We start from the raw sequence: 24,855 nt of genomic DNA on the forward strand, positions 1-24,855 counted from the left end.
TTCCCTGACCAGGGATCAAACCCACACCCCCTGCAGTGGAAGCACAGAGTCCTAACCACTGGGCCGCCAGGGAAGTCCCCAACAGGTGCTATTCTTATGCTCACTGTACAGAAGAAGAAACCGAAGCAGAGAGAGGTTGACCTGCTCCAGGTGACATGCCCACTAAGTATCAGAGGTAGGACTGAACCAAACCACCAGCCACCAGTCTGTCCTCACAGCCCCCACACTGCACCCCTGATGGTGCAAAGCTTGTGAAAGATGCTCAGGAATTCCAGGTCGCGTCACTGATTGTGGCCCCAGAAAATGGACGGTACGCCCCTCCTACCACAGCGGGATCTGAGTGCAACGGGAGGCTCCCACCCACTCCCAGGGCCCCGCAGGCACAGCCACAGCCATTTCCAACCCTTTATTGGGGCTCTGTCAGCCCCAAATAAATATAATACATTAAACCCAGAGCTGAGGGAATCGTGCACCCCGGGAGGTGCCCCCCATAACCCCAGCCGAGCACAATAAGTTAGTGGGGGGGCCTGCCGAAGGCCGGGCCAGTGCCCTGGCGGGGCAGGCGGTGGCAGCTGGACTCACACACGCTGGTCTAAAGTGCATCTCGGTTCCGTGGTCCCCGTGTCTGCGCGGCCCCTGGCTGGGCCACTGGGAGGGGTGGGCGGGAGGTCCCCGGCGCTCACACCGAGCCAGCAGTGGCCACCGAGCCTCTGTGTCCATCTGTCCATTTGGGGGGATGGCCGAGTGGCCAGGTATCCTCAGGAGAAGCTGTCGTCGGACCGTGGCTGGGAGTCGAAGGGAGGGTCTGAGATGGTGATGCCTTGATGCAGCTTCTCCAGCGAGAACTTCATCTGGGGGAAGAGGTGGGCAGGGTGGGGGATGAGTGCTGGGAGGGGTGATGCATCCCCCAACATGCTGCAGCTGAGGAGCTGGGGAAGGTCCAGAGAGGCCAAGGTCAGCCTGTGCCTCTGCACCCCAGCCATTCTGCACCCAGTTTTACTTCTCATAGGCAGCAGGTGGAAGGGGCCCAGGTGGCCTGGGTTCAAGTCCTGGCTCTGCTACTTACTGGGTAACCTTGGGCAAGTCCCTTAACTGTCCCAGGTCCCTCAGCTGAAACGTGGGTCAGTAACATACCTGCTTCACAGGATTAATTCAGGGATCTGACACGTGAACGCCTAGGACCTGGCACACAGGAGGTGCTGGATACACGTTAGCTATTCTTATTCCCTGCCATGCGACCTTGGGAATGCCTCTACCTCAACTTTCCTGTCTATTAGATGGGGGGTAACAAGAGCACCCCCCTTGGAGGCTGGCCATGAGAAACAAATCAGTTGGTCATTTCAGTTCTTAGAACAGCCCGGCTCAATTGGTGTCTGCTGTTAGTATTAATTTGTGCAGTCAATCCCATGCCCTCGGCAGTTTGAGAGAGGAAAATAATCAGAAGTGAACTGAGGATGGGAAGGTCCTGACCTCCCTCTCTCTGAGCGACGGGACCCTAGCCTCAGTGATCCCTCTCCCCTGTCCTGCACAGCCCTTTCCTGCATGAGCATCTCCCTCTGAGCATGATTTCAGGGTGCAATGAGGCCCCTAAAGGTGGGCCTCAGCATTACGGTCCATAGTGACCAGGAATGATTTTCACCATCACCCAGCAACGTGGGCTCTGATGCCCTTGGGCACCCAGCCAATGCCAGATGCTCCCCAGCACCTGGCGTCTGTGCTGACGCCTCCCCCCACCACATTTACTGAGCACCCGCTTTGCGGGATCGCATTTAACAACAGTGAATGCAGGTGAGGTGTTTGCATGAGCTGGGCACTACTCAGATGCTAACTCCTTTAATCCTCACAGCAGCCTTTGAGGTAACATCGATTATCATCCCATTTACAGAGGAGGAAGCCAAGGCCCCAGTGGTGAAGTCACTTGCCCGAGGTCACAGGTCAGAATTTGAACGTGGCCGTCTGAATAGATGCTGCCAGCGAATTACAGTGGTTGTCTGGGCAACCCCTTCTGGAGATGAGATCCCAATAACCTTTGGAGAACCTCTTTCCCACCCTCACGTGACCCCTTAGTCACCTCACAGGCGGGGAGGGGTTCAGGGACCAAGCCTCACCTATCCCTGGCCACTATGACTGGTTCAGGGATGGGAATGTGACCCCAGTATCCAGTAAGAATGAGCTCTTTCCTTTGGATGTTATCCTGGAACTGTAGGTACCATATTGGTCATCCTAGGATGCCCCAAACAAAGGCAACCCTGGGGGTGGGCAGAGTCAAGAGATGGTAAGAGAGACTGATTCTTACTACTATTGAGTGGCTGGATCCAGCCATGCCTGAAGTCAGACATCCCTGGACTTTTTTCCCAGGATGAGAACCAATAAGTTCTTTCTTCCATCCCACTGATTTTTCCAGCAACCCTGGGAGGTAGGGACTATGAACGGCTTCCTCATTTAACAGAGAAGGAAAGTGAGGCCCAGATGCATATGCCGCATCTTGGGATTTGAATGCAGGATCCCACAGCCCAGAGCCGCACCTCGTCCAGGAGCTCCACAGAAGCCCGCAGGATCTGCCTCCACTTGTGCACCTCGACGCTGTGGAACTGCTTCTGCAGGGCCAGGATCTCCGCCCACTCCGTGGCCGTCTGGGGGAACTTGCTGTGGGGGATACAGGGCCTGAGTGGGGTCTGGGCCTCCCCCGACCTGCCCAAGCTCCCAGCTCCCTGGGGCTACCCACTCACCCCTTGGCCAGGGCCAGACTGTGCCAGGACTCGAAAGTGTGGGCTGTCCTCTCCAGGGACCAGAGGCGGTAAAAGAGGAGGACGTTGAGGGCAATGAGGACGATGAGGCTGGGGGGAGGGGTCAGAGGTCAGGAGTCAGGATACCAACGTTCCCACAAGTGGGGGGTCACCCACGTGACCACACCTTGAAGGGGTGCCACGATTAGCCCTCTTTTCAGAGGAGGAAACTAAGACTCAGACAGGGTGAGTGACATGCCTAGGGTCACACAGTCCATAAGCAGCAGTCAGGGTTCAAACCCAGGCCTGTCTGATGCCCGAGCCCTCAACTGCTACTCCAGGCCACCTTGCTGGGGGAGCTGGGGGCACGGAGTGAGGACGAGGGGCTGAAGCTGAGGGTGAGACACAGGTGAGGGGAGGGCAGGACGCAGGACCCTACCTCACACAGATCCTGAGGAGGCAGAGAGGGGGAGACAAAGAGATGAGAGCCGCCAGCCGGTCCTGGCCAGCCCCCGACCCCGGCAGCCCGGAGCTGAGCGCACCGCACAGCCCCTCACTGGACTGCTGTTATTGGCAAACTGAGGCCCAGAGAGGCTGAACGTGTGGCCAATCTCTCGCTGCCCAGGTTCTGCGGGGAGCACGGATCTCATGTCCATTTCCTCAGAGCTCCCTGCCCCTAGCCCCGGCCTCTGTGCATGTGGGTCTCCCCGCCTAATCCCCGTGGGGTCTCAGCTCAGAGTCCTCTGCTTTCCTGGGAAGCCTTCCCTGACGGCCTGGAACCTGTCCAGCCTGGAGGAAGCCTTCAGTGGCCTCCGAAGGCTTCCCTGTCCCCTCTGCCCATGTTTCCTCCATCACCACCCCATCCCTCTGGTCTGGTGCCAGGTCTGTCTTCCCCCAGGGCTGCTGGTTGCTACTGTGTCCCTCGCATCACACAGCTCAGGGCTGGGCACAGAAAACCTGAACGAAGTGTAAGTGACATTGCTCTTTTTGCACACCTCTCCTGGTTCACCTAATTCCGGCTCCCTTGGGGGCCTGCTCCTCCAGCCCCGGGGGCGAGGTCAGGCCCCTCTGACCCCCCCAGAGCCCCGAGGCTTCCCTCTCCCTGCAGGGACGACCTCGCCATGGCAGACTGAGCTGCACACCATGTGAGGAGCCCTGCTGGGTGCATCTCAAACATCGCCTCCTTTAACCCTTGCTATGGAGTGGGGAGCCCGTGCTCTCACGTAAGCAGAGACCCAGAGAGGCCAAGCACTTGCCCAAGCTCACACAGCCAGGGTGCAGATCCAGGCCGGTCTGACCCCCAAGCCCAGCCCCTACTCACACAATGCTGATGAGAACCAGGGCGCTGGGGATGCCTGCCCCGGGGCCCTGGTCCACGGACGGTTCCGAGAAGCGGGAGCTGAGGGAGCCTGCGGGGGAGCAACTCGGAGTCAGACAGACTCACCCCACCCGGACCCCCAGCTCCTCCCCCGCCCCCCCCAGGCCTGACGGAACTCACCTGAGGGGTGCATGCCAGCCCGGGCACAGGGGTCAGGGTCCGGGTGCTGCGGCCCGTCACCGTGGCCCCTCCAGCTCAGGGGCCGTTTCCGCCTGCGCAGGCCGGACAGCAGCCCGCGTGCATCCTTCCCGCCTTCCTCCAGAGACAGCTTCTCGGCCTTGGCGAGCTCTCGCTCTGCAGACACGAGAGAGGGCCCTGCATGTCTGCACCCGGCCAGGCCCCGACCCTGTCTGTGGCCCTGGCCGGACCCCTGTCCCCTACCCAGGTGGTGGAAGTAATCTTCGATGCCGCTCCACGAGTTCTTCTCAATGAGAGACTTCACAAGGCTCCAGGGCTGCTTCCGATAGCGGATCTCGGAGGACACTCTGGGGTCGGGGAAGGGGTGAGGGGGTCAGGGTCTGACTCCAGCCTTGCTGTCCCATTCCCGGGGGCAGCCTTCCCTCCCCCGATTCAGAGAGGGCCTCTTGTCACCCACAGACAAAACAGACACCCCCCAAGGGTTCCCTGTGATCCCCACTCGCCACCCCACTCAGCCCGGAGCCCCTTCTCTGTCCACACCCACTACCTTGGCAGGTCTCCCGCCGTCGGTGCTGCCCCAGCACTGCCCACCCAGACTGCCATCCTAGCCTACACGTCACCCTCGAACCCCTTCCATCTTGCTGCTGCGTCCAACTCCACACGGGCTTCTGAGAGACATCTCGGCAAGTCCCAAGCTGAGCTCCGATCTTCCCCCAAACCTGCCCCTCCCCACCTTCCCCTCCCAGTCAATGGCGGCTCCATCCTTCTGGTGGCTCAGGCCAAACACCTCGGGGTGGTCCTGACTTCTGCTCGCCTGCCGCGGTGGCAACCAACATTCTGCAGCTGACTCGGGGTGCGGAGACGGGGGCAGGGGGCCTGGGACCATCAGGGGGTCAGGTGGAGGGGCCGGGCCACTGCTCACCGGAGGCGGGCCTTGTTCCGGGCAAGGCCCAGGATGCAGTAGCGGTGGGCAGTGTAGAAGTAGTCTTGGTAAGGGATGCCCTGCGTCAGCACCTCCGAGTCCACCACACACCCGCCCGCCTGCGGGCCGCGCCGGAACAGCGTCTGCGGGGCCGAGGGAGGATCAGGGAGTCAGCGCCATGCCCCCCACCCTGGCCCCCGGCCGCCCCACCCGCTGGCCCCCCTGCCTGGCACACCTGTGTCTCCACCACAGAGGCGCTCTTGGGCCCCAGCGGGTTGCTGATGGGAACGGTGTAGGTCAGCACTCGGCGCTGGTGGCACTTGCTGTCCCCGCTCCAGGGGCTCAAGGTCACGTCTGGAGGATGGAGGGGCAGAATGAAGACACCATTCTCCAGTCCTTTGCCCACAGGCTGTAGGAGACTCAGCCTTTCTGGAAGGTTCCAGTTCCCTGGGGACTTGCCCCCAAACCTGCGCCTCCTCCCTGCCCCCACCGCGGCGTCTGCCCCATCTTCCCTCTGGACGCCTAAAACTTCAGATGCTGATGATCCTCGGAGCTGGGGCCTCTCTCCTGCCTACACTTCTCAGCCCTCCTGGGCCACCTCCTCCACTAGTGCAGCCCCAGTCTCCTCTCCTTACCAGTCCTGGCTTCTCCCATGAGCCTCAGACCTAGGGTCCTGCGACCTCTTGAACACCTTCCCCTGGAAGTCCCCAGGGCCCCTCACACCCACTGGCCTCCGCATCTCCTCAAACACATCCCTCCTCGCCCCACTGCCCTCCAGGCTTCCCGCAGAGCCCTGAGCCTCGTCCTGGACACTCCCTCCCCGTCTGTTCACTGGCCGCCCGAGCACTGTCCTAGTTCAGCCCGTCCTCGTCTGTCCAGGGCCCCTCTTCAGCCTCCCCCTGAGCTCCTGGCCTCAGTCTCCACCTCTGGTCCAGCGGTAGCTTCTTAAAGCCAAGCCTGACCCTGTCCCTTATCTGTCTACAGCACTCCATGGCTCCCCGGTACTGCCAGACAGAGTCTGAGCTCCTCCGTCGGACGTGCCAGTCCCTCCAGGATCTAAGCATAGTCTCGGGGGACTCGAGTGCCCCCAACACAAGGCATAGTCTTACTCATTCTGCAGGGGATTCTACGTGGTTCATTTTCATCGATACAGAAAAAAGAAACAGAGCAAACTACCATCTGAGTAGGCCCTCCCCAACTTGAATCTCTTTTGCAGCCTCCCGAGCTCCCTGCTAGCTAGTCCCCTGGTCAGCCCTTCTACCTCCCCTGGTGCGGTGGCTTCCCCTCTCCACACCTGGCCACAGAGGCCCAGCCGCAGGGGGCTTCTCCCAGTGCCAGCCTCCAGCCTCAGGATCTTTGCAGGTACCCTGCTGGCCTCCTGGATTCCTCTCTCCCACCTCCTCCACTTTCCCTAAGAAAGTTCCTCCTTCAGGCCTTAGTTTCCATTTCACATCCTTCCAGCAGCCTTTCCTAATACCCCCCAGATCACAGCCACCTCTCTGACATACACACTTATCTGCGTGACCATCTGTTTACTGCTGTTCTCACTAGATTCTGGAATTCATCTGTCCTGGTCTCTGCACGGGCCTGACAGAGTGCTCATTAACTCGTATGTATTAAATGCTTACTATCTGCTACTGTTCTAGGCACTTTTCTAGTATTAACTCGTTTAGTTCTCATGAGACCCTGACAAGGCAGGTAACTAGTATCACACCCGCGTCACACAGAAGAAACCGAGGCACAGAGAGGGTCCGCACCTGGCCCATGGCCGCTCAGCTAGTAAGAGGCGGAGCCCCTCTGGTCTCACAGACGTTGCTTTTCACTCCCCAGCCTGCCACACCTGACCTGCACAGCGGTGCCTGCCCGTCTCCTGGCCTGCTCCTCCTCACCCCCTCCCGTGTACCCTGGTCACCTCGGCCCCTGACCTGTGAACTTGCACTGCTGCAGGAAGCCCTGCAGGAAGGGCGAGTCTGAGAAGAGCATCTGCTGGAGCCGCTCGGCACCCACGTGGAAGACGGAGTTGATGAGGAGACGACCGGAGAGGTCGGGAAGGAGGGCCGCCAGGTCGGCTGGGCGACAGAGAAGGACAGGGGATGAGGCTGGCTGCGTCCCTCGGTTTCCCTCTGAGTGACCGCTCCTCCCCCGTCCCGGGCCTTGTGGGGTGTCTGGGCAGCCCCATCCTCCTGGACCAGAGCGGACACAGACACGGAGCTACTCAGCCCCCTCCACCACAGGATGGCTTTAGGGTGGGCGTGTGCCCCAAGCCCAGGCAATCAGAGCTACCTCCGTGGGTTCAAGGCGGAGCACACACCTAGGCTCACGCACCTGCAGTCCCAGTGACGACAGGGGTGGGCCTGCTCATTAGCTTGAGCTTTCGGCCCCAGTGATTGGTTCAGGGGTGGGTGGATGGGGGTGTGTGTGTGTCCCAAGCCAGGCCATCAGCCACAGTGATGGGCTCAGGGGTGGGCTTGCTCTCCAGTCAGAGCCAACCCTAGAGCTTTTGGTGCAGCCACTGGGAAAAGCATGCTTTCTCTCTGCTAGGCTTGTCTGGGGCAGGGCTGGGGCTCTTTCTGCCACAAGAGTAGAAGCTATCTGAGAATAAAGTTGGCATAGAGCAAATGGAAATGATGATGATGATGGTAACGATGATGATGATGATATAATAACAGCCAACACTAACTGGCCCAAACACTTTACCTGCATTAAGACATTTAATTCTCTCAGTGACAACACTATGAAGTGGGTAGTATTATCGCTAACCCCTGGTGAGGAAAAATTTTAGATGAGGAAAATGAGGCTCAGAGAGGTTGAATAATTTGCCCAAGTCACACAGCTACGAAGCAGTGTGGCCAGGATTTGAGCCCCAGCAATCTGGCTTCAGAGTCTATACTCCTATCCAGCCTACTAAGCTGCCTGCAAAGCAGAGCTAAATACGGACAGATTTCTAACAACACCGTTTAAACGCCTTATCTTATCTGCCTACCCCGTGGACTTTTCAGTCCCATGAGCCAGCGAATCCCCTGGTGCAGCCCGTGTGAGTGAGGTTTGTCACGTGTAACCAAGGCAAACGCATTGGCCACCTGCCTCACCTTCCTCCCCCGTGGATGACGAGGAGTTACTCGTGTCCGTCAATAGCTCCTCACTGGGCAGCAGATCCAAGGGGCCCAGGGAGGCGGGCCCGTCCGGTGGGGTGGGCTCTGAGCTCGGGGGTTCAGCCACCGGGGTCACTGTCTGGCCGGAGGAGGCGTCTGGCTGGCTGTCTGTCTGCTCCTCCTTGTCCTCCTCTGCCTGCAGAGAACAGCTTAATCCAGCCTTGTCCCAGCCTAAGGGCCCCTTGTGTACCCACATCTATCAGAAGGCTTCCAGACTGTAGGAAAAATGCTGGGGAGGTCATGTGCAGCTCACAGCTGAGCTACGAGGGGCCCTGGGGCCACCCAGACGAGGACTCCTCTCGGCCTCTCAGCCAGGCCTGTCTTGGATGCTTGGGCCATGAGCTTTCTTATGCCTGTCCTGTCCATGCCTTCTCTGTCTGTATCCAACCTCATCCAGCCAGCCAGCCCTCTCTTAGCTCTTCTGTCTCTCCCGCTTCCCATCTATCTACCTGTCCCATCTTTGCCTGTCTCTCTCTTTCCCTACCTGTGCCTAGTTTCCTTGCCCATCTTCCCAGCTCCATCCCATCCCTCCATCCATCCCCTCACTTACCCCTCCATCCACCTCTTCTCTGTCCATTCCCTCCCTGTCCCCCTCAATCTGTCAGTCTGTCCCTCTCTCTCCCCGACACCACCCAGCACCCTCCTCGCTCCTCCACGCGCCTGCTCACCCCGTGGTCTGCGTCACTGCTGGCCCGGGAAAGGCTGGGGGTGATGCGGCCACGGCGCGAACCTGCCGGGCTTGGCTCCTGGCTGTGGTCAGCTGCCCCTGACGAGGTGATGTCGCTCAGGGCGATTACATCTCCCACTTCCTTGGGGCCCCTACACAGAAAGAGAGGGAGTGAGACCACTGTATCTTTGAGACCCCACACACCCTCCTGGCCTCCCAGACTTTGTACCCCCGCCTCAGTCCACCCAGGACTCCAGGAGCTCTGCATGCAGCCCCTGCTGTCTCCTCCCGACCCCCGGAGCCAGCCTCCAGCCACCGACTCACCCTAGACCATTCAGCTGCAAGGGGCAGACATAGTCTTCATCCTCGCTGGTGAGGCCCAGCTCTGAGCCGTAGCACTGATGCACCAGGTGCCAGAGCTCTCGGGGACTCAGCGTCTGGGCAGGCAGGACGTTACGTTGGCCTCCACCTTTTCAGGGCCAGAGCCCTTCCACCCACGCCCACCAGCCCTCAGCCTCAGCAGTTCCCCTGGTGTCCACAAGGGGGAGCATGACCTCCCATCCCAGACCTCTCCCAATCTCACTCCGCACCCCATCGCATAGGAGCCAGTGTGCTCAGGAACTCTCCCTTAGGTCCTCACAATACTTCCACAGCTACAGGTTAAATTTCCCAGTTTTACAGAGAATATGAGGCCCAGGGTGGAGAACTCGTGCTTGAGGTCAACTCTGGGGTTCAAACCCAGCCAGACTCCAGAGCCAATGCTCCCACCTGCCATGCTGTCCTGCCCCCAACTACTTTCCCAGGTGTCCTCAGAAGCTACCCATGGCTGGAGTGGCTGGATGACGCTGATGAGATACTACTAGTAATAATAGTAGCAGTAGCAGCAGCTGACATCCACTGAGTTGTTACCATGTGCCAGGCATTCTTCTAACCGTTTATGCATGCTAACTCAACAAGTCTTCAAAACCATTCTGTAAAGTAGGTGCTAATATTGTCATCATTTTAAGATAATGACGCTGAGGCACAGAGGTGGGTAATGTCATCTAATTAGGAAGTGGCAGTGTTGAGATGTGATCCCAGGGGGCTGGTCTAGCCCTGGAGCTAACCACTGGACTGCACTGCCTCCCACGAGCTGACATTTCCAAGTTCTTATTCTAGGCCCAGCTCAGTTGCTGTGAAGGAGGGATGGTCCCCATCTGACCAATGGGGTTCAGTGACTCGCACTCGGTGATGGGGCTGAACTCCATCCCCAGCAGTCTGGCTGCCCTTGCCCTCCTTGGAGACTTTGACACTGCACTGTCCCTCCCTCGGGCTCCTGCTCCAGTGCTCTCGCCCCTGAGGATGGCCATAGCTGGAGCTGCCCCTGAAGACAGGAAGTGAGTGCAGCCCTGCTGGAGGAGTGGGTTTGGGCCTTCTGAGGTGCTACAAGTCAGCAGTAGCAGACACTGTGTGATGCCTACCTGACATCTATCCACCCTCCCTTCCTGCCAGCAGAACCCTGATTTGTTTGGGGTGAAAATCTTCCCCAGCCCCAGGGAATTATAACTGGCTTATATCAACTCATTTTTCCTTTGCCACATACCCAGCTTCCTGTGCAACCAAGGGTGATTATGTGACCAAGTTTTAGCCAAAGAAATACAAGGAAAAGTCTGCTAAAGGAGACTTTCCCTTCCGGATAAAGGAATGCCCACTTTCCATCCATCCCTTTCTTCTTTCATGTTTGGGACACTTAACTGAGGGCATGACATCTGGAGCTGTAGCAGCCACCTGCAACCATGAGGCAACAAGCATGTGGACAAAACTTCAATATGCAGAAGGACGATGGTGTGGAATAATGGACAAGAGCTTGGGTCCTTGATGACATAGGGAGCCCTCAAATCTACGCTGGATTGCCTGCCTCCAGACCTCTTGTTACATGGGCATCAGTATGATTAAGTGGACTCCAGAGCCTGACTGTAATGGGTCAGAATCCCAGCTCTGCCACAGAAAAGCATATGTGTCCATGGGCAAGGCTTTCCCTCTGTGCTTCAGTGGTAAAATAAAGATACTAATCACACTGCCTTGAAGGGTGGCTGTGATGATTAAATAAGTTAATTCATGGAGAGCTCAGAACAGTTCCTCGCACCCAATAGCTCTGTTAAGTGTTTGCTATTATTATTACCATCTGAAGTAATTCAGTATCTGTTTGTTTAAACCATTGTCTGGTTGGGTTTTCAGCTACTTGCAGCTGAATGCATGCTACATAAACTCATGCAACCACAGTGGGCATTCCAGGAGAGCCCACTCAGGGCTGGCCCATAATAGACTATCAGAATGTGAAAAGTAAAAGTCTGAAATCCCTTACTCAAAATCTTTGGGGTAAGACTTGATTCAAAATTAAGAAATTTGGGGATTTAAGAAAGATAATACACTGCCTATACTATAATACAGCACTACATATATCTGTATTATATTTAGGATCCAGTAAGTAGTGTATACCAGAGGTTCTCAAAGCGTGGTCCAAGGATTTCTGGGCATCCCCTAGACGCTTTTAGGGAACCCATGAGGGCAAAATTATTTTCATAAGTATGATAAGTGTTACTAGTAGTATATCACTTGCCTTTTTCACTTTTATTCTCTCATGAGTGTACAGTGGAGTTTTCCAGAGACTATGTGATGTTATCATTGTTCTGGTGGCTAATGTAATGCGTGTTTGTGTATCTTGTGTTTAAAAATTTCCCAGTTTCGGGACTTCCCTGGTGGTCCAGTGGTTAAGACTCCGTGCTTCCACTGCAGGGGGGGCGCGGGTTCGATCCCTGGTTGGGGAACTAAGATGCCACATGCCACGCAGCGAGGCCAAAAAATTAAAGAAAAAAAAAAGACGCATTGAAAACTTACTCTCTGTGGGAGGCCGTCCCACTGACCCACTGCACCACTACCTCTCCCAAGTCTGCCCTTCTTCTGTTCCTTTCTCAAACTTTGAACACTTTAAAAAAAATTTTCCCAGTTTCAATGTCTAATACAGTATATACTGATAGATATACTCTACTTAAACAGAAGCTCTTTGGAGTCTATAATTATTTTAAAGAGTGTAAAGGATTCCTGAAACTACACAGTTTGAGAATCACTGGTATATTCTGTACTGGATACTATAATATTACACTGAATCACAACTATATTTAAGATTTACCCCAGTCATTCACGTTATTATTTTTTGGTCCTGAAACATATGAAAAGTCCCATTAATTGAGATAAATACAGACCTGTGTTATACAAGAAGCACACGTGGTGTTTTAAGTTTAAATTAATTAAAACTGAAATTAAATTAAAAATGCAGATCCTCAGTCACACTAGCCACGTTTCAAGAGTTCAACAGGCACGTGTGGCCAGTGGCTACCATACCAACAGCACAGCACAAAACTCTGTTAGACAGTGCTGATAGCGACTGTAAACCACGTCAGCTCAAGTCAGGTTTTGCTTTACCCATAACCTCCCCATCTTCGGAGCATTTTTGATTTGCAGGTGGTGACTAAGGGGTTGTGAGTACGCATTTCTCATGGGCAGGGTGTGGCACTGGAGCCCGTGGCGGCCCCCTGCGGGGGGCCTATGGAAGAGCTGCAGGCACATTGGGTCTGGTGCCCATGGAGAAGAGCTGGAGGGGTCCTCCAATTCCCCGAGTCCTGGCTTCCCTGGCTTCATGGTCCCCCCCCAACCTTCCCCCTAGCCCCCCTGCCCAGGATTCGCCCAGGCCCACCTTTTCAAGCAGTGCGTTCTGCCAGAGGCGGAAGATGAGGAGGAAGCAGCGATCTCGGGCCCCAAAGGAGGTGAAGAAATGCTGCAGAAGAGAGAGGGGTGTGAGCCCTGGAGGAGAGACAAGGCTGGAGGGAGGAGGAAGCTCCACCCGCTGCACCCTGTTCCCAGCTCTCCATGCTGATGTATGTATTCATTCATCCGTTCACTCATTCCACAGAATATCTGTCCTGTGCCCAGCCCAGCACTGGATGACCCTGGAGTCACCGCGATGAGGAGATGGCCCCCGGCCCTGGCCCCAGGGCTCACAGTCCAGGGCGGGAGACAGGTTCAGCCCAGACTGGCTGGGCTGCTTGGGGGAAGCCCAAGGCACATTCCCAGTCTCCTATGGCTGCAGTGGGTGGCCAACAGATCCCCTTTTGGCCAAGAAAACACAAAGGGAAGTCTGCTTGAAGTCTTCCCGCCCCACTTCCTTCTCCAGTCCCGTCTGGGCCACTGGTGTGAGGCAGCCCTCCTGGACCCTGAGGCAACAATCATGATACATGGAGCATCAGGGAAGGCTTCCCGGTGGAGGAGGCCTCTGAGCTGATAGAATTTTTCTGTTAATACTATCCCGGAGCAGCTGTGTCAGGGGACAGACTGCAGGGCCTGAGACAGGAGCAGGTGCAGGAGTCCGGGTAGTCAGAGACTACAGGAGACCAGGCTGGGGCCGGGAGAATAAAGAGAAAGGGAAGATGAGAGAAGCTGGGTGCTGAGTCAACAGGGCTCTGGGTGGTGGGGAGGACAGAGGAGCCGGTGAAGATCGGGGACCCCGGGGCCCCTGTCTGCTGGTCCTCTCGCTCACCTTCTCATTCTCCGTGCAGATCTGGATGGCGTTGGGGATCAGCTTGGCCGTCTTTTCCTTCTTCAGACACGTCACTTCCTTCAACTGGATGGAAATCTGAGGACAAAAGACAGGTCAGAAGGGGCCAGGGCCCTGCCCGCCCTGGGGCCCCTCCTCGTCCCAGGTCGGTCAGCTCACTGTTGTCTCCCAGCGGAAGATGTTGCTGTAGAAGCAGATCCAGTTCTCGGAGAGATAGAGGCGGCCCTGGAGGAGGATCTCGCGCTGCAAGGCACAGGAGTAATCTGAGGCGGCCGAGGGGAGAGACGGGCAGACACCCGAGTCACACGGCTGTCCTGGCCGCTGGGCCGGCGCATGCGGGAGGGTCGGGAGGGCAGAGCTGGGAGCCCCGGGTCTGGCTGGCAGGGACTCACCCACAATGAGGCGTTCGGCTTCAGGGAGCTTGCTGAACAGTTTCCGGAAGTCCTCGTTCCGCTGCTTGTACGTGGGGCTCAGCATCTGGGGGAAGTTTGGGAGGTGAGAACCAGGACAGGGGGCCACACCCCTAATTCTGTCCCCCAAAGCGCCCAGCACCCCTCAGTCTCCTCAGCCTGGGAGGAGCCTCTCTGAGGCTTCAGTGTCTAGCTCACTTCTGGCTCCTACCGCCTGTAACACACGAGTAACCATAACGACAGCCATTTACTGATTGCTCCCTAAGCCAGGTCCTGTACCACGTACCCACCAGTATCACTGACTCTCAGTGAATGTTCCCCTCAGTCTAGAAAGGTCAGAACTGTTTCTCAAGGAGAGAGAAACCCAGAGAGGTTAAGCAACTCACTCAAGGTCACAGAACATGTAAGTAGCAGCATAGGATGTGACCCCCAGGTCGGCTGACCCCAGCACCCACTCCGTGACTACTGCAGCCAGGGGCCCCTGGCCCAGCACCTGTCCCCCTCCCTCTCATCCCTCCAGCAAGGCCCCCTGCCCCGATACTTACACTGTACCAGCTCTGCATCTTCTGTAAGAGAAAGGAATGGAGTCAGAATGAGCCTCTGGATGCCGCTGCCCTCCCACCCCTCCCCCCACCCCACCTGGGCTTGCACCAACCGACCTTGCTGTTGCGGATGAAGTTCCGGCTGCCCAGGCTCTGGGTGCTGGGTGTCCCGGGCACCCCACCCTTCTCTGAGGAGCTATCTGACCCCTTCTCCACCATGGTGCCCGGTTCTGGCTCAGGTGGGGGTCGGCTTGGCGGCAAGAGCTGAAGCCGCTTACGGAGAGATGGGGAGCTGCTTGGCGTGCTCCGGCCAGAGTGCGGGGTGGTGCTGGGGGGGACAGGAAGAGGGGCATTGTGGGGAAAAACAGGCTGGGGTGGGGGGACAGGCCAGCTTGGGGGGGGGGGCCCCACCCATCAGCCCATTGATCTCCTCCCACCCACCCTGCTCCACTTCCTAGCCGTGTGACCCAGAGCAGGCCCCCTAGCTCCCCGGGCCTCGGTCAGTTCATCTGTAATCCAAGGGTGAGAAATGCATGTCCTCTTCTAGTTGTCTGCAGGGTTAAACAAATCAGTACATGTAAAGGGCTTCTAACAGAGCCTGGCACATAGTGAGCTCTCAGTAATGCCTGCTGGTCTTAAAATTAACTTATTAATTCATTCATACAATAAATATTTATTGAACAACCACTTTCCACTCAGTGGCTTGAGCTAAAAACCTAAGCGTCTCCTTCTTTCCTACTCACTCCTCATCTTTACTCTATTAGCAAGTCCCACATGCTCCAGCTCTAAAATCTATTTCCATTATTTCTATTTTGCCCACTTACCCCTGCTCCAGTGCCCTGGCCCAGCCTCCACGCTCTCCCCTCCTGGACATCTCAGTAGTCTCCTCCCTGGTCAGGTCAGGGACCTCCTGGCTGAGTCCTCCCCCCGTCTGCATTTGACTCCAGGTGAAGGCAAGGTCCTCACCGCCTCTGCTCAGGGGCCAATCCTCCAAGATACCGTCCCTCGCCCCTCCATGGAAACCACATCCCCCTCTCCCAAGCCCCTCCCTCTTCATCTCTCTCCTCAGCACTTCTCCCGAGTTTCAAATCCTCCCACACCAGGAGGTGCACTTCACAGGGGAAGGGGGTTTTGTTCCCAGCTGCACCCCATTGCCTAGAACGAGGCCTGGCGCACAGCAGGTGCTCCGCAAGCTTCTGCCCCTGTGGACTGAATAAGTGATTGACCCCCCCATGCCCCCCACCCTCCAAACTTGGATTCCACCAAGTGTACCACTTGCCCAACCCTCCGCAGGCTGAGGCTGCTGCAGATCTCAGCTGGACCACTTCCCTGTGACCTTGGGCAAGTGTCTGAACCTTTCTGTGCCTCAGTTTCTTCTTGAGTATAATAGGAATAAGAGCAGTATCTACCTCCCAGGGTTGTCTGGAGGACATACGTACATAAAGCCCACCACCTGGAACGTGCTCTGGTTTATTAGGGACCGTCAGACTAAAATGGAGCACGCAGCCCTGCCGCCACCCCAGAGCACGTGCTGCCGAGGTGCCACGCTGACCCCTGCACAAACACCTCAGCCTGGTATTTGGAGCCCAAACTGACGCCAACTCCAGTCAGTCACCCTCTACGTGGACACGGAGCACCCGCCCTGCACCAGGCACTGGGGACACAAAAGTGGGCAAGACAGATGCAACACCTGCCCGCAGGGACCTGACATTCTGATGGGGGAACAGAGACGATCAGTGAGAGAACGCGTAAATAAGGATGATGGTCTCAGACACTGGTCAGTGCTGTGAGGCAGCGCTGCTCACAGGGGCAGCGCCAGCAGTGCCTGGAAGCTGTCAGAAATGCAGAGTCTGGAACCTACCGCAGACCTCCTGAATCAAGAAGTGTGGGTGGGGCCCAGGAGACGCTAATGCACGTTCAAGGTTGAGGACCACGGAGGTAAGGAGGACTAAGTGGGTTGGTGTGCAGGGCGCACTTGAGCTGAGCCCAAAGGACAAGGAGCAGACCTGGCAAAGGGCCGGGGAAGACTGTTTTAGGGGGCAGGAACAGTGAGTTCCGGCACAGGACTGAGTCTGGCAGGTCTGAGGAGGAGCGAGGTGGCCAGTGGGGCTGGGGAAGGAGGACAGGAGGCCACAGGTCCACCTGCAGGCCCTCTGGGCCCTGAGCAGGTGTTCGGGCTTCACCCTGACGGCCCTGGTGAGCTCGGGAAGGGTTTAAGGGAGGGGTGACCACGTTCCTCCCCTGTGTCATCTTCCTGCCTCTCGTCATCTTCCTGCCTCTCGAGCCCAAAATGCAGACCCCTCCTCCACCTCTCCTACTCTCCTGCAGCCTCAGGTCTAAGGGAGGGCACCTGCAGACAAGTCCAACACACACAGACAGGGCACAGCCTGCGCCCCCAGATCTTGCTCCTTGGCAGGGCAAAGAGGAAGTGCTCAAGCCTGACAGCCCGGAGGCTGCCCAACCAGGCAGGGTGCAGCAGAGGGAAGGGAGGAGCCCGACACGGTGACATGGCTCAGGGACTTGGAAGAGAATGGGGTTTTGTCACTGCAAACACCTCACCTCCGGTTTCCCAGGCCTAAAGACGCCAACAACTCCCTCTGGTCAGAGAGGGGCAGAGGCCTACACAGGTGTGCACAAAAGGGAACCTCGACGTGGCTCACACACAGCCACTGTCACAGGCAAACTGCAGTTCCCCACAGTTGTAAGAAGTCTCCCCTACCCCTCACCTCCCATACACCCTGCAGTAGCATCACAGGTATATTACAGTCACACACAAAGCCACAGAGTCCCAGCACAATCACACACAAGGATGCTACAGCCACACACAAAGTCCCAGAAGTTACACACGCATGCGCGTGCATGCACGCACAACACACACGCAGCTGCAGAGGGTCACAGAAACAGAAAACCATGCAAAGTCCCAGGTACATTCACATATACGGGCACAAGAAAGTCTCAGAGGAGACTTGAAAGCAAGTAACATTCCCACAGTTACAGAGAGAGCCACACAGTGAAAGAACAGTCACAGAGGACCCCAGCTAACACGTGCACAACCCAGGTAAATGAAGTCTAGGGTCAGCTCAGCTCTCACGGCGTTCCCCATCTGGAGGGGAAGCCAGAGCAAAGACCTGCTCTTACGTGGCAAGGGATGGACATGTCAGCTGCTGTCGCTGACTGACAGAGAGCCCTGACACTCACACAGCCATGAAGGACTTGGGAAAAATGCAGCCCCGGGAGGTCGTGGACACATCTCGACAACACAGTGGCCAGGTACTGAAATCATGCGTGGGACATGCTTTATAAACTGTAACAGGGGAACAACATCAGTTACTATGATTGCTCCGGAGAGTCAAGGGTACACCCAAGGTCTCAGGAGGGAGGGTCCCAGGCTCACTATAAGCCACAAGGGGTCTCTCTCTCACTCACACAAAGCCCCAGAGGGTCCCAGCTGCTCACATGGAAGCCCAGGCACGTACAACAGTGTCATAAAGGGACTCACACAGGAACTTTCACACAAAGATGGAACCAGAAATAGATAAAAGGTACAACCCCAGAGGGTTTCAGTCATCCTCACCGAGCCCCAGACACACAATAATGTCACACATGGACACACACAAGTGACTTACATTTGCACACAGAGCTAACAGGTTCAGAGGCAAATTATAAGCACACACAGAGGCAGAGGGTCATAGCAGCAAACAAAGAGCCCCTGACACATGCACACACACACTACAAAGTCACAACTGAACACACAGGCAACTTACAGTGACACTTGGAACCACAGATGGTATCCCAGATAAATTCACACACACGCACACAGCCAAGGATGATCACAGCTGTCTGCACACTAGGAACACAAACACGCATACACACTTCCAAGACACCTACAATGCATAATCTAAAATACTCTGGGCCCAGACAGAGAGTAGCTCAATTCCGTGCCCACGACCCCAGAGGATCTCACGCACGCGGTCTGCCGGCCGGCCACGCAGCAGCCCCCATCCGAGCAGCCCCGGGACCAGCAACAGATCAGAACGGCGGGAGGGGGCCCAGACCGGGAGAGGCTGCTCCCGGGCTTGCCCCGGTCTCCGGGGCCTGGGGGCCCGGCCGGAGGGGGCTCGTCTGCGTCCTGCCTAGACCGCAGGCCCGAAGACCCGGGTCAGCCTCGCGCCCACCCCTCGCCTCCCAGGCAGCGGCGAAGGAGGCCCGGGGCGCTCCCGGCAGGCCGCGGTCCCCCCCCCTCCCCCCGGGATGAGGCCGGGTCCCCCAGCCAAAGCCCCGCCAAGCCAACGAACCGGCCCCGGGGGCCTCCCCGCCGTCAGGGCCCATCCCCGAGCGCACCCCTGGGCCCCCAACGCCTCCCTCCCCTCCCCCTGGCCGGCCCCCGGTGCACAAGCTCCCGGACCTCGGCTGCGGCCGCGCCACCCCCAGCCGAGCCCGCGGAGCCCCCTCCCCCCCACCCCCGACCTCCTCCCGAACTTCCCCCGCCCCCGCCGCGGTCCTCACTCGAACATGGATGCGGAGCGGCGGGCGCGCCCAGCCGCAGGGCAGGGCCGGGCCCGGCTGAGCGTCCCCGCTGGGCAGCCGCCTCGCCTTCTTCGGCCGCCGCCAGCACCCGACCCCGCCGCCCGCCGCCCGCCGCCCGCCGCCCGCCGCCCGCCGCCCGCACAAAAGGCCGGGGCCGCGGGAGGTAGCCGCAGCGTCAGCTCCCCCCCTTCCTGGCCCCGCCCCGTCGCGTCACAGCACCGCCCCCCGCCCGCGGGAGGGAGAGGGGAGGGACCAGCCGAGGCGGGGAGGGACCAGCCGAGGCGGGGAGGGGAGGGGAGGGGAGGGGAGACGGGGAGGGGCGGCGGGGCCTAGATGGAGAGAGTCAGATACTTGGAGGGAGAAAGGGGCCGCAGGGAGGCGGGAGAGCAGGAAATGAGAGCGAGAGGGAGACCCACGGGGGGCTGGCCAAGGCGAGGGAGGGACGGCGGGGACAGAGCGAGGCCACAGGGAGAGAGACGCGAGAGGGAGAATTAGAGAGGGAGGGACGGGGCGCTGGGGCAGGAAAAGCGGGACAGAGATGGAGAGGGGCGGCTGGGACGCCAGAGCACGGAGAGAGCAAGAGAGAGGAAGAAAAACAGACAGAGGCTCTAAGGAGAGAGGCAGAGAAATGGACCGGGGAGGGGGAAAGACAGAAAGAGAAAAACACAGACTTGATTAAAACACGACACCGCCATGGCAGCTAGAGGCTTGGGCACAGGCCCAACCCGCTCCCCTGGTACCGGGAAAGGGGTCCTCGGCTCCAGTGAGGCCCCAGGCTGGGGGCTCTCCGCACCACCCCCCCCCCCACACACACACACACCCGGGGCGGAACCTGAGAGGTGGGGCGGAGCTGGGGGTGGGATGGAGATTCGGGGAAACGGAGGAGTTGCGGCTGTGGGTACGCAGCTGGCGGGAAGCGGGTGGGGCCCGAGGCCGCCTGCCTCTCCGCGTTTCTGAGCCCCCGCTGTCGGCCCCCGGAGGGCCCAGGGCCTTGGGCTCTGGGGACCCCTCTTGGTCCCAGCCCGCGTCAGCCAGCCCGAGTTAGAATCCAGCCTCCCTGGCGCTTATCTGACTTCAAGCAAGTCACCTAGTCTTGGGGATCCCACTAACTCTGTGGTCAGGACTTTCCCACAGGACAGTGGGGGGGGGGGGGACTTCCCTTTTACAGAAGGGGAAGCCCGGCCTCAAAGATGGGAAGTGACTCGCCGAGGTCACTGTTGTTGGACGCAACCCTCCCGTGACGCCATAACCTGTGCCTGTCTCTGCAGCGGCTGCCTGAGCTATCAGCTGCCTGAGTCTATCGGTGTCCTGGACCCCTTGTCCGAGAACACAGATATGGGAGTCCCACCTCGCAGCTCCTGGCCACGGGCGCCCCAGCACAGAGACTTGCTCCCCGCTCCTCTCTAGGACAGGCTATTCCTAGCTGTTGAAAAAAACTCCATTCCCATGCCTCTCCCACCCTACACCCCCTCCCTCCAAAAAGACCCACTGTCTTCTCCATTTTGGTGGATGGCAGGCCCCAAACTTCAGCTTTTCTTGACCCCTCTCTTTCCCTCACACTCACATCCAGTCTCTCAGCAGACCCTGTGGGCTCCACCCACAAAATCTATCCAGAATCTAAACTCGGCTCCTCCACTGCCCCCACCCTGGCCCAGCCTCCATGCTCTCCCTCCTGGACCATCACACAGCCTCCTCCCTGGTCTCCCTGCTCCCATCCGCCCTTACAGTCTGCTCCCCACACACAGCCAGAGGGAGCCTGTGAACTGGTGTCGGGTCAGGGCCCTCGGGGCTTGGAGCCCTCCCGGAGCCCCACCTCTCAGTCCTGCTGAAAGCGAAGTCCTCCCCTTGTTGCCCAAGACTCCACTCTTACTTCTTCTCTGGCTCCCCCTTGCTCACAGCCTTAGCTACCCAGCCTCCCTGCTGTTCCTCTAACTCCCCAGACACATTCCTGCCCCCAGGCCTTTGCACTTGCTTTGCCTCTGCAGGGAAGCTCTTCCCCCCTTCTTCCCGTGACTGCCTCTCACGGTCAGATCTCAGGGTCAGATCTCAGCCAGGCCTTCCCTCCACCACCTCCCTCTGTCTCACTGTTCTCTTTCTTTGTATTTCTCTTTGCCTGTTTCTTCTTTTGAAATACTTTAAAATTTTTAATTAGGGAATATTTATTTCAAACAGGAAAAATACAAGAGTCATCTTGGTCCCTACCAAGCATATATGACATCAATAGATGTGGACATTTTGCCATTTTTGCTTCAGATCCTTTTTCTTTTTCTAAAAGAAATAAATGATTACACTTACAGTTACCAACTCCCCATCCCTCCTTTTTCTGTTCCTGCCCCCCAACGTACCCACTGCCCTGAAGTTGGTGTGTGTTCTTTCTGTACATCTTTCTATCCTTTTTCTACATCAAGATGCATCCTCTAACAATATATCCTATTATTCAATGTCTTCCAAAAAGATACACAATTAGGCTCCTACTGTATCATTTTGCAACCATCATTGTTTCTGAGACTTCTCCACGTTGATACACAGAGCCCTACCTCATAAACTTTAACTCTTATCGAATGTTCATTGTTGAAAGAAACCACAATGGACATTTCTATTCAAGGCCAATGTAGTTCTTTCCTCTTTCCTCCTATAGCCTTGAACCTCCCTGTTCCTGTCTCCTTGTGCCAGAGGTAGTGTTTCTTTGCAGAAGTTTTGTTTAAACTTTTTTTTTTTCCCCAAGAGTTGCAGCAGGAAATACCTTTTACATTGGTCTCCAAGTACACACTTAAAAATATGGTCAGCCCTCTGTATCTGCAAATTCCACATCTGTGGATTCAACCAATCAAGGGTCAAAAAAAAAAATTTTTTTTTAAATTCCGGGAGGGGTACACTTGAAACTAACACAACATTGTGAATTAACTACACTTCGATTTTTTTAAATTGGTACATAATATATTAGTTTCAGGTGTACAAAATAATAATTTAATATTTGTATAAAAAAATTGGGGGGCTGGGGAGGGATAAATTAGGAGTTGGGATTAATACTATATATAAAATAGATAAACAGCAAGGACCTACTGTATACCACAGGGAACAATATTCAATATCTTGTAATAACCTGTAATGGAAAAGAATCTGAAAGAGAATAGATATATATGTGTATGTATAACTGAATCACTTTGCTGTACACCTGAAACTAACACAACATTGTAAATCAACTATACTTCAATAAAAAAAAAAATTCCAGGAAGCAAAACTTGAATTTGCTGGCTGGCAACTGTTTACATAGTATTTACAACCATTTACATAGCATTTACACTGCATTAGGTTTTATAAGTAATCAAGAGGTAATTTAAAGTATACAGGAGAATGTGAGTAGGTAATATGCAAATACTACACCATTTTATATAAGAGATTTGAGCATCTGCAAAGTTTGGTATCTGCAGGGGTCTTGGAATACCCCCATGGATACCGGGGACAGCTGTATATGTAATGTCACAAAATTTGTAGGAAGCCACACTTGTTCACTGCCTCATACAGTGTGTTCTTTTCTTTTTTTTTTTTTAACACTGTTATTGTCGATTCTCTCCTGATTCTATTTGGGAAAAAGTGTTGATTGCTGTGTAGCAATTGCAGCAGCCCGTAAATGGGTCACGACCCAGAGTTTGAAAAACACCAGGCGGTCAAAAGAGAATGTTCGCCTCTGGTCTTAGTAAGCAGTGCTCAGCTGAGCTCAGTTGGCTATCCCAACACATATTCCCAGCTGCAATTTTTATCTGCATCTATTTCACAGCTTCCAGTCAGGCCCCTGTGGGGCTAAGGCCACATTCTAACTGACCTTCAGCTCCCCACCTGGAGTGCCAGCCACAGGGAACCCACCCTGTGGGTCCTGAGAGAGAGAACCCCTTTCCCATCCCACCACCCAAGTCTGACCTGTCCTGGGGCGAACTCTCCAGGTCTGGGGTCGTCGGCAGCTGCAGGCGCTGGGGAGGTGGGGTGCAGGGGGGTGACTCCCCATCGCTGGCTGGCGTTATCTGAATGGAGGGCACCTCTGGGAGCCTCCAGGGCTTAGGGGCCAGGTCCTGGGCCCTGCCACCGTGTGGCTGCTGGCTCTGCCACTCGGCTGGGGGGACAGGTGAGTCCTGGGCACCGCCGTCCTGGGTCAGCAGGGGTGCGCAAGGCAGCAGGGGCAGGAACTCAGCCATGGGGAGAGCCCTGCCTGCCCGGTTGGGGGTCTTGGTCTCTGGGGGAGAAAGAAGAGGTGAAGAGGTGAAGGGGAGAGTTCCCATGCAAACCCTGCCCCTCCCCCCTCCCCCTGCTGCTCCTCCGAGAGGAGGGGTGAGCTTGAGCTTCAGAGCACAGTGTGGGGGTCAGAGAGGTCTGGGTGGGATTCCCACCTCTGCCAACATCCTCCTTGTCGACCCTGAACCTCAGGTTCCTCTCTGGAAATTGGAGATCCTGATAGCGACATCCTAGAGTGGCCGGGCAGTGTCAGGGCGCTCTGACAAGTGTAGGGCCCAGCCCAGGGCCCGGACCACAACAAGCGGTCAGTGAACTCTGTTCATGCCCCTAGACTGGGGTTTATTTTTTCTGAGAATTCACCAAGGCCAAGCCCTGGGTGAATATATACCCACCACCCCAGCACCCTTCCCCACACACAGAGCCAGGAAGGAGCCAGGCCTGAGTGGGCCCTAGAGGCCCTTGGGCCTGAGTAACGGCTGATCAAGCGGAAAAGAGGCAGAATCCAGGATTTCCCTTCCCTGTTTGCTCAGCAATTGCCCCTCCCAAGACACACAAAGCGAGGGAACCAGGCCAGTTCCTGCGGTTGTGATTATGATCCTGGAGGCCTCGTGGGTCTGGGGAGATGAGATTAGTGTCTGTCTGTCCTCACAGCAGTACGTGGCAAGGGCTTCTTGGCACCCAGCTGCTGGGGATAGAGGGAAGGAGGACCCGTGGGACCCAGAGAGGGTTTCCCCTGGTTTGGGAAGACCCTGACCTTCACAGGCCAGGCCTGGACCCCAGAGTCCTTCCCAGACACCCCAATGCCCCTACCTTATGGCTTCCTCCTCCTTCCGTCCTCACAGGGTTTGCTCCGACTTCCAGGGTGAGGGCAGGTGACCAGGCCCTTTTCTCCCCCCAAGGAGTCCTGGCTGGGCCAGAAGAGTCATGACCGTGTCAGGCGGAATAGCGTGTCCAGCTGGAGTCATGTTCCCCTCTGGCCAGCTGTTCCCGGGAGAAGGGCGGGGTGCCGGTGGGGGCATTCGTATCTCAGAAGAGGCCCTTCCCTCTTGACTGCCCGTGGAGCCAGGGGCTGGCCTCACCCTAGGCCTCTACTGCTCCATGTCTCCTGTTGGCGACAGCCAGCATGATGTCCCTGCTGCCCCCACTTCTCCCCCAGGACTGCTCCTCCGAGCCCAGACACCGCCCCCAGGTGGCCAAATCTGAGACTCTGTCCAGTCGTCTTCCCGTCCTGCTCCTAGAGGCGGGAACCTGGGAGACCCCTCTTCTTTCTGGTGGGTTCTCTTGGCCTCAAGGGCATCCCACGGACAGCTCCACCTCACTTCTGTGTACAGCTCTGTCTTCTCCACCTGATCTGTAAAAGCTGGCATTCCCCATGGCTTAGCTCTTTTCCAATTTTATTATGTAATAATAGACACACGCTAAAGGACGTCTGCATCCTACTTGTGAGTTACCAAGTTTAACAGTAAAGTGAACCCCATAATCCCCCACACCCGATGTGACGGCCAGCACGTCACTGTGAGTGCCCCTGTGATTGCCTTATCCCACCCCTGCCTCCCTTCCAAAGGCCTCCATCAC

General features: G+C 56.7%; 1 protein-coding gene across 8 annotated transcripts; it reads right to left on the minus strand.

The window, feature by feature from the left end:
• Positions 1-391: 391 nt before the first annotated feature.
• On the minus strand, positions 392-24,428 carry GRAMD1A (GRAM domain containing 1A). 8 transcript variants are annotated; one of them, XM_059905353.1, is made up of 20 exons: positions 24,091-24,424; positions 22,972-23,281; positions 14,644-14,854; positions 14,530-14,550; positions 13,967-14,051; positions 13,734-13,837; positions 13,557-13,652; positions 12,717-12,797; positions 9,308-9,420; positions 8,985-9,135; positions 8,254-8,452; positions 7,090-7,233; positions 5,400-5,518; positions 5,165-5,307; positions 4,486-4,589; positions 4,225-4,398; positions 4,048-4,135; positions 2,730-2,837; positions 2,526-2,646; positions 392-851 (listed from the first exon to the last, which is right to left on the minus strand). In XM_059905353.1, the coding sequence occupies exons 2-20, from the start codon at positions 23,241-23,243 to the stop codon at positions 759-761; spliced, it is 2,427 nt and encodes an 808-aa protein (XP_059761336.1). In that variant the 5' UTR covers positions 23,244-23,281; positions 24,091-24,424; the 3' UTR covers positions 392-758. The 8 variants fall into 8 exon arrangements, with proteins under 8 accessions (XP_059761336.1, XP_059761334.1, XP_059761340.1 ...); XM_059905351.1 differs by having other exon boundaries at positions 4,225-4,589; positions 24,091-24,425; XM_059905357.1 differs by lacking the exons at positions 22,972-23,281; positions 24,091-24,424 and adding an exon at positions 19,033-19,158.
• Positions 24,429-24,855: the final 427 nt, after the last annotated feature.

The sequence above is a fragment of the Balaenoptera ricei genome, chromosome 19 (genome assembly GCF_028023285.1).
Source record: "Balaenoptera ricei isolate mBalRic1 chromosome 19, mBalRic1.hap2, whole genome shotgun sequence".
Taxonomy (NCBI): Eukaryota; Metazoa; Chordata; class Mammalia; order Artiodactyla; family Balaenopteridae; genus Balaenoptera; species Balaenoptera ricei.

What these genes read in the sequence shown, in the direction of transcription:
- GRAMD1A (XM_059905351.1), bottom strand. Translation starts at nt 23,243, where the DNA reads ATGGCTGAGTTCCTGCCCCTGCTGCCTTGCGCACCCCTGCTGACCCAG. An exon ending in GCAGTGACGCAGACCACGGG is followed by an intron (nt 8,453 to 8,984) that starts GTGAGCAGGCGC and finishes TGTTCTCTGCAG; the next exon opens with GCAGAGGAGGACAAGGAGGA. An exon ending in GTCATCCACGGGGGAGGAAG is followed by an intron (nt 7,234 to 8,253) that starts GTGAGGCAGGTG and finishes TCTGTCGCCCAG; the next exon opens with CCGACCTGGCGGCCCTCCTT.